Source organism: Hemiscyllium ocellatum, chromosome 4 (genome assembly GCF_020745735.1).
Source record: "Hemiscyllium ocellatum isolate sHemOce1 chromosome 4, sHemOce1.pat.X.cur, whole genome shotgun sequence".
Lineage (NCBI taxonomy): Eukaryota > Metazoa > Chordata > Chondrichthyes > Orectolobiformes > Hemiscylliidae > Hemiscyllium > Hemiscyllium ocellatum.
Window position 1 is genome coordinate 28,031,591 of NC_083404.1, and position 18,211 is coordinate 28,049,801.

General features: G+C 41.0%; 1 protein-coding gene across 3 annotated transcripts in view; it reads right to left on the reverse strand.

Annotated features, from left to right (window-relative positions):
• The window catches only part of dscc1 (DNA replication and sister chromatid cohesion 1), a 37,904-nt gene extending 34,039 nt beyond the window's left edge, over positions 1–3,865 (reverse strand). For 2 of the 3 annotated variants that reach the window (XM_060824190.1, XM_060824189.1), the window contains exon 1: positions 3,668–3,865. In XM_060824190.1, the coding sequence (XP_060680173.1) occupies positions 3,668–3,861 (194 nt within the window). In that variant the 5' untranslated portion in view covers positions 3,862–3,865. Of the gene's footprint in view, positions 1–1,982; positions 2,026–3,667 lie in introns of all 3 variants that reach the window. The other variant, XM_060824191.1, reaches the window with a different exon arrangement.
• Between the last annotated feature and the right edge of the window lie 14,346 nt (positions 3,866–18,211).

The window sequence follows — 18,211 nt, forward strand, 5'->3', positions numbered from 1 at the left end:
TAGTTTAAACATACAAGTGTAAAGTGAAAACGTCAGCCAGTAATGGAGAAGGGAGACGTACTACACTTCATAGAAGTGAACTAAGAAGGACTATGTGGCATACAACGATAAGTTTACAGCATGTATATAAATGCACAAAGTGAGATGAACCAAGACTGATGAAGCACAAATAGTCACATGGAAATATTGTGGAGCAAAAATAGTGGAAAACTGGGTTAAAATGGTGAGGGCTATCAAGGATATAAAATGTTCAAAAAAGGCAGGGTGGGAAAAAGTATTGGAGTACTGATTAAAGAAGACATTGTAGTGTTGGAAAGAGAAAATATCCTAAAAGGGGCAAAGACAGAATCTGGTTCAGGCTGAGAAGCAAAATTGGTATAATATGCTGCTGAAGTGTCCTATCAGCCTCCAAATAGCGAGAGAAAGATAGAGGACCAAATCTGCAGAGAAATCAGACATATGCCCAAGAACAGTTGGGTGATGATACTGTGGGGCTTTAATTTATTGTATCATTTGGAATACTGTTAGAGTAAATGGGTAAGGGGGCAGGGAATTTGTGAAATGCGTGCAGAAGAACTTCCCTGGCACATATTGTCTCTTTCCAATTTGAAAAGAGGAATTGCTGGGGAAACAGGTGGGCCAAGTGTCAGTGGGTGTACATATGGGTAACTATGACAGATGGGGGATTGTGCACTTTTAATGATGAGAAAAGATTTAGTCAGGATAAAATAGAAAAAAGATTTACAAAATCTATTGTAATTGGCCCTTGGGTGAACTGTAAGGAGGGGATGCTTCAAGTATTGACTAGATATATTCTAAAAAGGGCAAATGGTAGGAGAAGGAATATCAAAGTACCTTGGATGATCAGGGAGAGAGAATATAATGAAACCAAAAAAAAATTAGACTTTATGATACCTGTTAATTGAATTATTTCAGAAGAACTAGGTTAACAACAATAGATTGTGAGGGAAAGTGTAGAGTAAGATACGACTGGAAAATACGGTAAAGGATAGAATGACAGACAACATAAAAGGTCAACTGAAAATCCTCTTCTAGCAAGTAAATCCAAAGCAGGTGGTAAGACTTGGAGCAGGCCCTAATATGGGCCAGAAAGTTTATATAAACTTAATGGAACATGGCACAGCTAGAATACTTAATCGGTATTTTGGGGTGGTGGTGGACATGGCTGAAGAGTTTGCCGTCATCTTCTCTAAATACAAAGAAGTGCTAGATTATCGGAGTGTGACAACCTGATTCTAGAAAATATGTAACAGTCCTAAAACTAAAGGCCAATCAGTGATGAGTAAGATTTTAGAAGTAACAACTGGAAGTTGGGGGGGGGGGGGGGGGGGGGTGTTGTCAAAGTGTGAATTAATTAAGGAGAACCAGCATGTGTTGTAAAAGGCAGATCGTATCCTAGTGCTTATTTTAACCTTTGATGAAATAATGATGAAGGGAGTGCACTGGATGTTGTCTAAATGTTAAGAAAAAGTTGAAAGGTGAAAGTAAAGTTGGCATTGTCTTATTCGGCTATAGAGCTGCTCTCTCATTAGAGAGATACAACTGTGTCGTATCACAATACAATTGGATGTTAACAATTGCCAGCATGCCTCAGGCAACAGGAAAGATTGAGCAGGAGAGTCATTAATGACAACCTCAGTCAGTGTGGGAATCGAATCCGCTCTGCATCACAAACCAGCCATTCAACCAACTGAGCTCACATAAAAAATTGATTATCAAAATTGTGCCGGATGGGACATGAGCAAAGCACAAGTCTTTGAAGATGGCAAGAAATAATGCGAGTGGCCAGCAAACCACATGGGAATTTGGGCTTCAAAGAGATATTGGGTTCAAAGGCAGAAAAGTGATGCTGACCTTTCTTAAAACTCTGGTTAGGCCACAACCGGGGTATGACAACCAGAACCAGTCGCCATGCTTGAGGAATGATTTGAGGACTCTTGAGAATTTACAGGGGAACTTACCAGAATAGCTGCCAGATAGAGCAATTTAGCTACAAGGTGATGTCTGAAAAAAAACACAAAGGATATTGAGGAGGGGTGGAACTGGTTCAGGTTTGCAAGGTTCAAACAGGTATGAATAAGGTTCACAAGAAAAAGCTGTTCCTAGTGACTAATGTTGCAAAAACTCAGGGGGCACAGATTGAAGATCTTGGGCAATAGACGCAGAAAGATTGTGAGGTAGAACTTATTTTGCAACACGTGGGAATAACATAGAACCTTCTGTTGTAAGGGTGATGGAAACAGCAATGACCAATGGTTTCGAAAGAAGATTGGATTGGGCACTTAACAGGGAGAATGTGCAAACTCCACACAGATAGTCGCCCATGACTGGAATCAAACCCGGGACCCTGGTGCTGTGAGGTAGCAGTGCTAACCACTGAGCCACCATGCCGCCCTGACTTCTAAGATACTGAAGCAGAATGTGTATATGTTCAGCATGATCTGGACCACGTCCAGGTTTAGGCTGGCAAGTGCCAAGTAACATTTGTGCCTCACAGGTACCAGGCAATGACCATCTCCAACAAGAGAGAATCCAACCATCACTCCTTGGTGTTCACTGGCATTACCTTCACTGAATTCCCTCGGTATATGGGGCTTAAGAAGGACCAGGAACAGAGGAAGTGGTAGATACAGGTAGTTACAGGATTTAAAAAGCATTTGAATAGGTATAATAATAGGAAAGGTTTAGAGGGACAGAGCCAAACACAGGCAAGTGGGACTAGTTTAGTTTGGGCGATTTGGTTGGCATGGATGAATTGGACCGAAAGGTCCATTTCCATGCTGTATGACTGTGAAATTGCCATATAAACACTGTGGCTATAAGCGCAGATTAGAGGGTAAGGATCTTGTAGATTCTTTCTTCCCAAAGCCTGTCCATCATCAACACAGCACAACGCTCTCAATTACATTTTCATTCATCTCTCTGAGGCTGAATTTGATATTATTCTTTAACACAATATGGTTATTTCCCATGTTGAATGAAAAAGACACCAATTGTTAATGCTGTTTTAAAATAAAGCACCTCATTGGAGGCTATGTATTTGAACTTTACACGTGTGGTCCCTGGAGTTGGCATTGCGTACATGGTCATGTTCCAGAGAGACAAGGAAAGGTTGAATTTTCCTGCTTTAGATTGTTGCCAGTGAAAAGGTCAAGAGACACACAAAAGCAAAGTCCTATGGATGCTTGAGAAGCTCAACACGTCTAGTAACATCTTGGAGAGAGAGACAGAGTTAAAGTTAACCCGCTGAGCTTGTCCAGCAATTTTTGCTTCTGATTTCCAGCATCTGCAGTTCTTTCCTGTTCATATCTGATACGAAGAGAAGTCACACTGGACTTGAAACAAAGTTAAAAGTCACACAACACCAAGTTTTACTCCTACAGGTCTATTTGGAAGCATTGCCTTTCCAAGCACTGCTCATTCATCAGGTGGTTGTGGCTGAAGGAGCAGCGCTCTATAACCTGGCGTTGTGTGATTTTTAACTTTGTACATCCCAGTCCAACACTGGCATCTCCAAACTCGAAACGTGTAGTCTCTCTCTTTCTCCACAGACGCTGTTGAGTTTCTAGGGCACTTTCTGGTTTTATTTCAAGGCAAAAAGACAAAACTGTGCACGCCGAGGGCTGTGTCACAGCAGGGACCCTACCTCTGCCCGGACTCGATGTGTTTACAGAGCGTCTCGTCCACTTCCATGAGACAGTAATCCTCCGAACTGAATCTCTCACTGAAGGATAGGCATTGGACTGTTGGTTTTAACTCGGACGGGTCCAATTTGGCGACTTGTAAAGTAGCGTGAATCTGTGGCAGAGTCCTCTCACATTCAACACCGCGCTGTGCCATGTTGACAGAGGGGGACTGATTGACAGAGCAGGGAACCAAGAGAAAGGAGCCGGCCACCGGAACCTTCAGCAATAAGATACTGTATCCAATCCGAGCCGAAGGCGGGAGAATGCCTATTTCCTCAAAAAAAGAAACATCGCGCCACCTCTGTTTAAAGCTGCCCAACTGTGGTCTGAGGTCTGCCTGACCAAGAGAGGCAATTTTAAATACAGATAAAATGAATGGGAAACAAAGACAGAAACGAACAGGTCACTGGACCCGAAACATTAACTCTGCTTTCTCTCCACAGACCTGCCGAGCTTTTCCAGCAATTTCTGATTGCCAGCATCCTCAGTTCTTTCGGTTTTTTTTATAATGAATGGGATGTTGCTGTTAGGCTGACAGAAAAAAAGTGTGAAGAAAGGGTTTACTAGAATAGTTCCAGAAGCTGTTTGGGGGAGCAAGTTGTAATTATTGTTATTGCTGCTTGGGCCCATGCAGTGATTTGGGCTCTGCTGACGCCTCATATGGGCATATGATTGAAAAATGTACAGGCCTGTATATAAAAATGATAAATTCTGATCTCTGTATGTAAATGTTTACATATGTATGGCATGACCAACTGTACAGACCATCAAATTATTTTATGTATAAAGTATATTTTTGAAATAAAAAAAAAGTTTTACCCTATATGTCTGCCTAAAGAAGAACAGGAGGCCCGCGCAGTCATTTGGGCTCTGCTGACGCCTCAGCTACGGTTTCGGAATGCAAAGAAATGGAATGTTTACATATGTATAGCATGTCCACTTCTATAGATCATCAAAGTATTTATGAATAAAGTATATTTTTGAAATAAAAAAAAGTTTTATCCTGTCCCTAATATCCCGCTTCCTATCCCCGAGGTTTTTGTTCTGATCCTGTTGTCCCCAAAACTTTCTTCCACAAAGCTGTGAAAATTCTGCCCTTTTCGTCTTCCAAAACAACATACAACATCCGGAAAACTTTAATTAAATACTGATCTCAGCAAAGGGCAAAGAGATCTAATATCCAATGATATTCAGCAGAACTGAAACAAGAGCAGGAAGAAGAGTTTCATTTATGTCTCATTTTGCTACAATATCCCAAAGTGATGGACGCACTAATTTGGAACCCAGGAATAGGAGGAGAGCATGCAGATCCTCCAGCATGTTCAGTTATGCATAAGATTATGAAACAAAAACAGAAATCGCTGGAGGAATTTATGACAGCAGATCTGACAGTGTCTGTGGAGAGACAAGATGCCGGTATTGGACTGGTGTGTACAAAGTTAAAAATCACACAACAATGCCCTGTGGAGCGAAAACATTGTTCATGTTTCGAGTTCAGTGACCCTTCTTCGGAACCTCAAATGCATTAGGTTATGGCTGTCCACACTACCATACACAAAGCCATAGTTTCACAGTCCTTAGTATGCTTTTCTAACAAAAAAATGATCAATCTTAGTTTTAAGATTTCCTGTCGATCTAGCCTCAGTAATGCTCTGGGGGAGTGTGTAAATAATTCTCAAATTCCCTTTGTGTTTAGAAATGTTACCTGACATCAGTCTTTACTGGCGTACAGAGTTTCAAAGTTATTCTGCTTGACTGTGGATTGTGCCCCCATTAGCAGATATAGTTTCTGTCGATTCTTCTTAAACAGGGTTAAGTCTGTCTGCTCATGCCCAGAGTTTTCAGTCACTGACCAGTTATCAGGAAACTCACAGTCACAGAGCCTCCATAACATCCAGCTCAGTCCACCAACATCCTTGTAAATTCTTGAATAGCAGATCCTGAGGATGGATGCTATTGGATGCAGCTGAAGGCAATTGTCTTCCAGTGTGACCAGTTTCTGGTCCTTGGAAAGGGAGTGCCACTAATAATCTTGATGCCTTTAGTGAGACAGGTGGACGCCACAGGGAGGAAGAGTGCTTTATTTCTCCTTCCAACTCCATTTTGATTCAGACCATCCCCTTCCCCCTCCCTACCCCTCACTTTTGATGGTCTACATTGCCTTTAGCAGACTTTGCACATCAATTAGTCAATTGAATAACATGGGCGATTTACTGGTAGTGGTTAATAGGTAAATATCATGGGTGATTTGGCAATGGGGAAGAAAACAGTCAGTTTGTGTAAGAGCACTTCTGGATATAAAAAAGACGCATTCAAAAAGGTTCCCTATGGGTGACTGGTTAGCAAGGTTAGATCTCATGGAATACAAGGAGAACTAACCATTTGGATATAGAACTGGCTTGAAGATAGAAGACAGAGGGTGGTGGTGGAGACTGGAGCCTGTGACCAGTGGAGTGCCACAAGGATTGGTGCTGGGTCCTTTACTTTTTGTCATTTATGTAAGTGATTTGGATGTGAAATTAGGAGATTATAGTTCGTAAGTTTGCAGATGACACCAAACTGGAAATGTAGTAGACAGCTAAGAAGGTTATCCTCAGATTACAACAGGATCCTGATCAGATGATCCAATGGGCTGAGGAGTGGCAGATGAGTTTAATTAGATAAATGCAAAGTGCTGCTTATTGGAAAAGCAAATCAGAAAAGGATTTATACACTTAATGGTAAGGTCCTAGGGAGTGTTGCTGAACAAAGAGACTTTGGAGTGCAGTTTCATAGCTCCTTGAAAGTAGAGCCGCAGGTACATAGGATAGTGAAGAAGGCGTTTGGTATGCTTTCCTTTTTTGGTCCAAGCATTGCATATTGAAGTTGTGAAATCATATTGTGGCTGTACAAGACATTGGTTAGGCCACTTTTGGAGTACTGCATGCAATTCTGATCTTCCTATCGGAAGGATGTTGTGAAACTTGAAAGGGTTCAGAAAAGATTTACAAGGATGTTGCCAGGGTTGGAGGATTTGAGCTACAGGAGAGGCTGAACAGGCTGGGGCTGTTTTCCCTGGAGCGTCAGAGGCTGAGGGGTGATCTTATAGAGGTTAATAAAATTATGAGGGGCATGGATAGGATAAGTAGACAAAGTCTTTTCCCTGGGGTCAGGGAATCCAGAACTAGAGGGAATAGATTTAGGGTAAGAGGGGAAAGATATAAAAGGGAACTAATGGGCAGCTTTTTCATGCAGAGGATGATTTGTGTATAGAATGAGGTGTCAGAGGAAGTGGTGGAGGCTGATACAATTGCAGCATTTAAAAGGCATCTGGATGGGTATATGAATAGGAGGGGTTTAGAGGATATGGGCCAAGTGCTGGTGAATGGGACTAGATTAGGTTAGGATATCTGGACGGAATGGATAAGTTGGACCAAAGGGTCTGTTTCCGTGCTGTACATCTCTATGACTCTAACTGTCTCAAAGTAAATCAGATTCTGGTGAAGAACTTGCTTTTTCTTTTCCTTGAGATGCAGTGGGAGGGATTCCTCAAGGTCTGCAGCAGCCTCCACTTCTGCATCTTCCATTTCTAAACCAAGCTTAAGACCAGCCACAGGATTAGTCACAACTCATACATTGTGGGTATGAATATGAGCAGAGGTATGGGTCCACTCACCATTCAGGGGATTCATCTCAGGTCAAGACTGACTAATTTTGACATGATCTGTGTGCTTGTAGTCCCAGAACATTCTATTTCAGAAACATGCCTTCAAATACACTGAAGAAATTCACAGACTATGTGAAAATTAAAATCTCCCATTATAACAACACTATAGCTGGAATAACCTTCTCTCAACCTTGTCCTGACATAGTCTACTTCTCTATTATTATGGTCAAAATGTCAATTAACAAATTGCTCCAAAGTATGACATTGTTTGTGTTCCTCAGCTCCACCCATCAAAAAACTACTAGCTGATCACCTTTACTGATATTCATTCTAATGCTGTAATATGTGTTCAAAATCAACATTGCTCTGCCTTCTCATTTTCCAATTATAACCTGGAATATTGATCTCACCTTCTGTAAATAATTGTCAGTGATAACTACTAGATCATATTCCTTAAGCTGGATTTACATATCTACATCACATTGAAGTACAAGGACATTTTATGCAGGCAAAGAAAAGCAGTGACAATCATCTTCAGTACTGGAAAATAGTATGACGAACAATACAAGAATAATAGTATATGGAAAAATGTGGGGCTGAAATCAAATTGTTCTTCCTTCATAGTTATGATATTTTTCAATTTGTTTCTGATTCTGGAGTTTTTGTTATCACACATGACAGAATCCCAGTTCCATTTTATTTCACTGAGGCTGGATATGATCTTGGATGCCACACTTGAAAAGATCTACTGAAATTGTTCAATTGACTTCAGGAAACAGGTTTGGCGACAAATTTGACTAAGAGTGAGTTCGTAAAAGCTCAATTCATGTCCCTAAGTCATTGGACATAGACTCATAGAGTCAGAGATGTACAGCATGGAAACAGACCCTGTTTCCCAGATATCCCAACCCAATCTAGTCCCACCTGCCAGCACCTGGCCCATATCCCTCCAAACCCTTCCTATTCATATACCCATCCAAATGCCACTTAAATGTTGAAATTGTACTAACCTCCAATACATCCTCTGGCAACTCACTCCATACACGTAACACCCTCTGCGTGAAAAGGTTACCCCTTAGGTCTCTTTTATATCTTTCCCCTCTCACCTAAACCTATGTCCTCTAGTTCTGGACTCCCCGACCCCAGGGAAAAGACTGCCCATTTATCCTATCCATGCCCCTCATAATTTTGCAAATCACTATAAGGTCACCCCTCAGCCTCCGACGCTCCAGGGAAAACAGCCCCAGCCTGTTCAGCCTCTCTCTATAGCTCAAATCTTCCAACCCGGAAACATCCTTGTAAATATTTTCTGAACCCTTTCGAGTTTCACAACATCTTTCCGATAGGAAGGAGACCAGAATTGCATGCAATATTCCAACAGTGGCCTAACCAATGTCCTGTACAGCCGCAACATGACCTCCCAACTCCTGTACTCAATATTCTGACCAATAAAAGAAAACATACCAAACATCTTCTTTATTATCCTATCTATCTGCGACTCCACTTTGAAGGAGCTATGAACCTGCACTCCAAGGTCTCTTTGTTCAGCAACACTCCCCAGGATCTTACCATTTAGTGTATAAGTCCTGCTAAGATTTACTTTCCCAAAATGCAGAACCTTGCATTTATCTGAATTAATTTCCATCTGCCACTTCTCAGCACATTGGCCCATCTGGTCAAGATCCTGTTGTAATTTGAGGTAACCTTCTTTGCTGTCCACTGCACCTCCAATTTTGCTGTCATGTGCAAACTTACTAACTGTACCTTTTATGCTCGCATCCAAATCATTTATGTAAATGACAAAAAAATAGAGGACCCAGCACCAATCCTTGTGGCACTCCACTGGTTACAGGCCTTCAGTCTGAAAAACAACCCTCCACCAGCACCCTTTGTCTTCTACCTTTGAGCCAGTTCTATATCCAAATGGCTAGTTCTCCATGTATTCTATGAGATCTAACCTTGCTAATCAATCTCTTATGGGGAACCTTGTCGAATGCTTTACTGAAGTCCATAGATCACATCTACTACTCTGCCCTCATCAAACCTCTTTGTTACTTCCTCAAAAAACCCAATCAAGTTTGTGAGACCTGATTTCCCACGCACAAAGCCATATTGACTATCCCGAATCAGTCCTTACCTTTCCAAATACATGTGCATCCCGTCCCTCAGAATTCCTTCCAACAACTTGCCCACAACCGACGTCAGGCTCACAGGTCTATAGTTCCCTGGCTTGTCCTTACCACCCTTCTTAAACAATGGCACCACGTTTGCCAACCTCCAGTCTTCTGGCACCTCACTTGTGACTATCGATGATACAAATATCTCACCATGAGGACCAGCAATCACCTCTCTAGCTTCCCACAGAGTTCTAGGGTTCACCTGATCAGGTCCAGGGGATTTATCCACGTTGAACCGTTTCAAGACATCCAGTACTTCCTCCTCTGTAATATGGACATTTTGCAAGATGTCACCATCTATTTCCCTACAGTCTATATCTTCCAACATGGACAAATGGCCCCATGGGATGTGAAAACAGATTATTGGGGACTTTCCCCATACTAAAGTACGACAATTCCTGGGACTGAGTGGTTTTGATTGTTAAAATTTGGTATGAACTTCCAATGTTGTTGCTCCACTGACTTGATGAAGAACTACAGAAAATTTCAGTAGACAGGGAATATCATAACCTGAAACCTGTTATAGCTACATCTAATTATGCAGAGCCATTCAAGGTAGATATCAATGAAAGTGACATGGGTATTGCTGCTGTATGTTGCAAGATAGAAGATAGAATGATGTAATGGGTGTTTTTTTCCAGATAGTTGAATTATCATAACCAAAAATGTTACAAAATGCAGGAGCATTGTAACATTTCAACACTTATGCTGCTAGTAATGTTTAGATGGAGCTTATTTTTGCAGCCATTTAAGTTAAAAATCAAACATGTGTCAGGGCAAGAGAATGTAATTGCCAAGACGTTGCTGTGACTTTGATAAAGGACGATGGAGGAATTTGGAGGAAAAGCTTTGGACTGTAGTAGTTTGCCCCCAGTGGGCAGGCAGATGGGGACAGACACCTTTTTCTGTTGACATTGGTTCCTCCTGGATTGCGTGGGAGACGATCTATTGACTGAATTTGCCTTTGCCAAGGGTGTCCTTAAAAGGATGTTAATACATCAGAATATTTCAGTACAACACATCATTGAATGTCTTCAAGAGATTTTTCAATTCTTTTGTTTTGAATATCAGCTCTGAGGGAGAAATGGACAATTATTTGGTCTAGTACATGAAAATGTGACAAGAATATAAGCAGATAAAGGGATACAGCAGGTTTTCACTTCTGGTTGCATTCCTGAAAAGAGCATATTTTAGTAAAACAACCTTATTTAAACCAGATTTTCCCCATTAATGGCAACTCCTGGAATTTTCTCACTGGAGAAAAACGTTAAAGCATTACAGCTGTAAGTTAAAATGCCATTTATTGAATCATAGGGATTTTATGAATTCCCATGTGAATGAAATAACTATTAAAATGAATAAACTTTGAAATGTAAAAGAAATATGCTAACTTTGTACTTGCCTCCCCTCGTCCATCCATCTCACTGACTGACGAGCTCATGGCTTCTCCCAGTGGTGACGGGCCCTTCCTCTTGTCAACTTCTCTGCTCACAGCCAATCCCTGATCTTACTACTGACCCTATGTTCAAGGCCTCTTTCCCCGATCCTCTCTCCTGCTGAAATTCATGCTCTCCACCTCTCTTGCTTACACTTCTAAACTTTTACTTTGAGCAAAGATTCTGGGAATGAGGCATTCAGGATCCTGGATTTTACTTGTACAGGAGTAGAGTACAAAAACAATGATGTTATGACAAGCTTTTATGAGGTATTCTTGTCGCCTCAACTGAAGAATCACTTCTGATCCTGAGCACCAGTCTGCAGGAAGAACAGAGAGGTATAAGACAGACCACAGAAAAGATTCACAAGCTTTAGTGCAGGGATGAGGAACTTCAGCTGTGTTGGTAGATGGAAAAAGCTGCAGCCGACCTTAGAGAAGTAAAGATTGAGAGAACATTTGACAGAGGTCTGCAAAATCACGAGATTTCTCCAAGTGATAGGAAACTTTTTTCCTTGATCGACTAATCAAAAACCAAGGAACACCAGCTTAAGATGACTGGCAAAAGAAGAAATAGCAACATGTCAAAAAGCTTATTTTTATGCAGTGAGTGGTCAGGATCTGGAATCCGCTGCTGGAGAGGCTACTGAAGGTACATTCAATTATGACTTTCAAATGAAAATTGAAAAATAAACTGAAGTGAAACAAAATGTTTTAAGGCATGGTGAAAATCAGGCTATTGGGATTAGATAAATTGCTCTTCAGAAAACCAGTACAGACACAATGGGCTGAATATTGACCAAGAAGCAGTGATCCTAACACTGACCCTTGGGGAATGCCACCTTCTTCCCTCTGTCTGAAAATCTGTTCACTACCACTACTCTTTGTTTCCAGTCACTCAGCCGATTATGTATCCACTCTGATCCTTTTATTCCATGGATTTCAACTTAGTTCTTAAGCTTGTTGTGTGGCACTTTATCATATGCCTTTTGATCTCATTAGACAACTCTAGCAAGGTGAGTAAACACAATTTGCCCTTAACAAATCTGTGCTGCCTTTCCTGGTTGACTAACTTGGCCATAGTGTCATTGAGCTATACCCCCAGAATGCATACAGACTCATCCGTGCCGACCTGATATCCTAAATTAATCTGGTACCATTTGCCAGCATTTGGCCCATATCCCTCTAAACCCTTCCTATTCAAAGACCCATCCAGATGCCTCTTAAATGTTGTAATTGTACCACCCTCTACCAATTCCTCTGGCAGCTCATTCCATAAAAACACCAGCCTCTGCATGAAAATGTTGCCCGGGGTCTTTTTTAAGTCTTTCTCCTTTTACCTTAAATTATGCCCTCTAATTTTAGGCTACCCCACCCCAGGGAAAAGACCTTGCTTATTCACCCTATGCATGCCCTTAAGGGAAATTAAATGTATTTAAAGAAGTGTGAAGTTGCATACTTTGGTAGGAAAAATGAGGAGGCATAACAAACTAAAAAATATAATGTTAACACGGAAACAGAAACAGAGAAATCTAGAAACCTATGTGCATGTTTTTTTTTCACGGTAGCAGGACACATTGGGAGCATGTTAAAAAGTATTGGTAATAATTGGTTTCATTACTGGAGACACAGAATACAAAAACAAGGATGTTGTGCTAAAGCATTATAAAACATTGGATGGGCCTCAACCAGAGTGCCATCTTCAATTTGGGAGTCATACCCCTGGGAAGAATATCAAGACCTGAGAGAGAATATGGAGGAAATCAATGAGAATGTTGTCAGAGGGAGGTATTTTATTTTTATGGAAAGATTGGAGTAACAACTTGTTCATAGAGCAGAGTACGTAAAGAGGATATTTAATAGAGATGCTCAAAAATTAAGCCTTTTATCATGAAGATAAAATGATGAAAGAACCAGAACAACATGAAAAAAAATTTCTAAAATGAGTTATATTGATCTAGAATGCACTGTATGAAAAGATGATCAAAATACATTCTCTTTCAAAGGAAAAGGCTGAATACTTGAACAAACAAAATAACCTGACTACAGGGAAGGAACTCGGAGTGAGATAAATTGAATGGCTTGAGCAAAGAGCCAATGTGCCAAAAAATGTCTTTGATATATCATTCTCTGGTTCAAGGTGGGATTAGTATTGGATTGCGCTATCAAAGAGCTGGTGCATTTAAAGTGTGCTGAATGGTCTTCTTCCATGTTGACCATTTCTACAATTCTATAAATCTTAACTTTTTTAGTATTTTATGGTTCCCAAGCAGGAATTAAAATTGGAATGTGATAGGCACTAGCTCCTGAAATAAATAGGAAAGTGTCAGTGAGTGTCCTCCAATACACTTGATGGATGTGGATGTCATGTCAGAATAGCTGCCAGGTGTGTAAAGGGTTGGGGTGGGTGGGAAGGCTATGGGTAAGTTGGGGGTGTGAGGCTTGCAAAGTAAATGTTAGGACTGCGTCTTGATTGATCAAGATTGTTGATAGATATTTTGGAGTTAAGTGAACTGAGCAATGGATGAGGCTAATGAAGTGATGAGAAGGATATTCCATTTGAAGATGAAATCACTCAGTTGACAACTGATTGGAGGTCATTAAAGTTCTGCATGGTACTGCCTTCTGAGAACAACTCTTCCGGTGAGTTTTTGAGAACACTTGTTGTTCAGGTTCAGGTTTTGGATGTAGTTTTGCTCGCTGAGCTGAAAGGTTCATTTCCAGATGTTTCATTACCTTACTAGGTAACATCTTCAGTGGACCTCATGTGAAGCAATGCTGAAAATTCTTGCTTTCTATTTATATGTTTGGGTTTCTTTGGGTTGGTGATGTCATTTCCTGTGGTGATGTTATTTCCTGTGGTGGTGTCACTTCCTGTTCCTTTTCTCAGGAGGTGGTAGATGGGGTCTAACTTGATGTGCTTGTTGATAGAGTTCCAGTTGGAATACCATGCTTCTAGGAATTCTCGTGTATGTCTTGGTTTGGCTTGTCCTAGGATGGATGTATTGTCCCAGTTGAAGTGGTGTCCTTCCTCATCCATATGTGAGGATACTAGTGAGAGAGGGTCATGTCTTTTTGTGGCTAGTTGGTGTTCATGTATCTTGGTGGCTAGTTTTCTGCCTGTTTGTCCAATGTAGTGTTTGTTACAGTCCTTGCACGGTATTTTGTGTATGACGTTAGTTTTGCTTGTTGTCTGTGTAGGGCCTTTCAAGTTCATTAGCTGCTGTTTTAGTGTGTTGGTGGGTTTGTGGGCTACCATGATGCCAAGGGGTCTGAATAGTCTGGCAGTCATTTCTGAGATGTCTTTGATGTAGGGGAGTGTGTTTAGGGTTTCTGGACGTGTTTTGTGTGCTTGTTTGGGTTTGTTGCTGAGAAATCGGTGGACTGTGTTCATTGGGTACCCATTCTTTTTGAATACATGGTATAGGTGATTTTCCTCTGCTCTGCGTTGTTCCTCTGTGCTGCAGTGTGTGTTGGCTCGTTGACAAACAGGCAGAAACCTAATCACCAGGATACATGTACACCAACTAGCCACAATAAGACATGACCCTCTCTCACTAGTACCTTCCTCACATATGGATTAGGAAGGACACCACTTCAACTGGGACAATACATCCATCATAGGACAAGCCAAAGAAAGACATACACGAGAATTCCTAGAGCATGGCATTCCAATCTGAACTCTATCAACAAACAAATCGAGTTAGACCCCATCTACCACCGTCTGAGAAAAGAAACAGGAAGTGACTTCACCACAGGAAATAACATCACCACAGGAAATGACATCACCAATCCAAAGAAACCCAAACATATAAACAGAAAGCAGGAATTTTCAGCATTGCTTCGCAGGAGGTCCACTGAAGATGTTACCTCGTAAGGTAACGAAATGTCTGGAAATGAACCTTTGAGCTCAGCGATCAAACCTACATCCAAAACTCTCCCGGTCTTCATTACTTATATCCTCATTACATTCTCCATACTAAAGATGACCCAATCAATTAGCAGCTACTTCCTCTGCCAAATAAACTGGTGCCCCTTTGTTTAAATCTGCTGCTTGTGTCCTGGCTCTGAAGAGTGCAAGATGAAAACCCACAACTTCTTGTCTCCTTTTTGCAATGTAAGTTCACGACGTCTTCCCAATGCCTCCTGAGTAATGTTTTCTGCAAATTTGGGCAGCTGCACAACAACATGAAAATCCCCATGCATGCTGTACACAAGTTGGCCTTCTTAACTTACTAAGCACATATTAATTTAAGGGGACATTGATTTAAACGTTTAATGTATTACCATGAAAACTGCAGGGGTTGCACACTTCACCCACCCTGTCAAGCTGCGTATAATATCACTGCCAGTAATACAACAACCAGGTGTCTAAATTTAAGAATTGGAGTAATAGCATGAATGTTTTGCAAGTGTTTTGAAGGCATTCAAATCCTGGGGTCGTGAGTTTCTCACTGCTCCACTCCAAACAGATGTGCGCCCAACTCTTGACAGCTTTCTGACTGCCACCCACTTTGAGCTGTGCTGTGTTGCTGTTCACCCAGGAATGAGGAAGCAAGGCAACAAGTGGGGGAGAGGCAGTGAGGTTGTTGGTAGTGGAGCGACCAGGGAAATAGCAAGTTAAGGTGTCAATCAGAGCACTAAAGAGGGGAGAATGGCAGTCATTGAAGTGGCAAGGCAATAGGAGTCCAAGCAAACCAGCACAGCCAGGTAACAAGAATATCAAGAACAAGAACAAGTGAATTGGAGAGCAAAGTGCCAAGTGGATTGAACAGTAATAAGGGTTCCTTAGGGGTAAGTACGGTATGGTAGGGTAATGAAGGTGGGAGTTGGCATCAGTGCCTGGCTTTAAGCTGACAATGCTGATGTCAGTAGTGCCAGCTTCCTCCACCAGTGTGGCGGCAGAACAGAACAAAATGTTAACAGGAATGTTGCTCTTGAGCACATGTCTGAACAACACCTTACCTCTCTGTGAATACAAAGCACCTCTCTTCTTTTCCTCCTCTCCCAAAGTCTCCTGTGTTTTACAGCACAATGAAGTCATGTCACTTCTCCCAGCAACAGTTCATATCCTATTCAAGAGGTGCAGGATATTTTTACATTGCACTACATCTCTGCCATATCAAGGTTGGTGCTGATGCATGTAGTCAAAAGCAGGTAGCTCTAATTAAACACTGTCATCAAATAAAATAACAGACATCATGAATTTAACCAGAACCACTTTCAGTTCTTATCCAAGTTAACACCAAATGTCTGTGGTTCCATTTAGAACACTGCACCAGTTCATCTTTTGCTTCAGATGTGTCTGTGGCAGAACTTCTGCATCTTATTATATGCATCCAACTGTTCTTTTAAACTTGTTCTTGGAACACAAATATACTCTCCCACTGCCCAACCAGGGCAGAAGGTTATGACTGAACTTTTAGCCAATTAGCAAAACTGAAAGTCTGATGAAGAGCTCAAGCTAGTTGTGGATGGGGGGAGATTGCAAGGGCAATAATAATTTTGACAAATATAAACAATTCTTATCTAGTAATATCATAGTTAGAATTACTCATGGAATCATATCAGTTGCCAAGTTATTCTTGGGCTTAAATGGTACTTGATGGAGAAGCTACAAAAAAATTGGAAAATCGACACTTTTAGTGACTCAATGTCATATCTCCGACAATATTGATGTCTCTTAAGTTAAGCAGTATTAGTTTATCAAACTGAGGTGTATGCCAATTTTGTTCACAGGCATATTAATATTGGTAAACAACCATTTAAGGCTTATCTAAAAGTTGTTGTTGGAGCAACGCTTAAAATTCCAATGAAATATCTACAGCCCTGTTGACGATTTATTCTGTAACTGTAACCAATGCATCTTTTGTGATTAAATATGTAGTACAGAATTTAGTTTAAGTATGAAATCTAGCAACTTTATTACTAAAATTGCTTCAATTGTAGAAATGAAAAGTCTGGAAATTGAGTCAAATTTTGCTTCAGTTACGAGGCTTTCTTCTGTGATTTAAAGAGACCTCGGAGTGCAGGTTCATAGCTCCTTGAAAGTGGAGTCGCAGGTAGATAGAATAGTGAAGAAGGCGTTTGGTATGCTTTCCTTTATTGGTCAGAGTATTGAGTACAGGAGTTGGGAGGTCATTTTGCAGCTGTACAGGACATTGGTTAGGCCACTGTTGGAATATTGCGTGCAATTCTGGTCTCCTTCCTATCGGAAAGATGTTGTGAAACTTGAAAGGGTTCAGAAAAGATTTACAAGGATGTTGCCAGGGTTGGAAGATTTGAGCTATAGGGAGAGGCTGAACAGGCTAGGGCTGTTTTCCCTGGAGCGTCGGTGGCTGAGTGTTGAGCTTATAGAGGTTTACAAAATTTTGAGGGGCATGGATAGGATAAATAGACAAAGTCTTTTCCCGGGGGTCGGGGAGGCCAGCACTAGAGGGCATAGGTTTAGGGTGTGAGAGGAAAGATATAAAAGAGACCTAAGGAGCAACCTTTTCACGCAGAGGGTGGTACGTGTATGCAATGAGCTGCCATAGGAAGTGGTGGAGGCTGGTACAATTGCAACATTTAAAAGGCATTTGGATGGGTATATGAATAGGAAGGGTTTGTAGGTATATGAGCCGGGTGCTGGCAGGTGGGACTAGATTGGGTTGGGATATCTGGTCGGCATGGATGGATTGGATCGAAGGGTCTGTTTCCATGCTGTACATCCCAATGACTCTATGACTCTATATTTGAAGATTAGAACCTCCTTAATTGAATTAATTAGCTTGAAGTACACTATGCTCAAGAAGAGCCATAAAAATCCCTCTTTTTTTTTCAATGAAATGTATAACTTCATTTTACTGGCTTTCTATCTTTCTCTTGTTAATTTCACGCTCCTTTTGTTATATTTTCAACAACTTTTTTTTTCTCTTACATGTACTTGGCTCCCCTAATTGTAAATGCTGGGTTATAATTTAAACTCACATCTCAATATTTGTTCATTTGAGACTTTAACTAATAACGGAACAGGAGACAATCTGGTGTAGTAACTCTGAAAACTTTACTTGACTTATACTTATCAAAATAGGATAACGATTTCACAAGCTTACTACAAACTTTGCTTTCCGATTCAGCTTAAGGTGAAGGATGGATATACCATTTCAGGGTCTCTCCAAAACATCTGTATCTTCTGCTTCCAATTCAGTATTTTCAAACTTAGTGTGCACCATGGTTACTCAAAGCTGCTGCTTAATAACTCTTT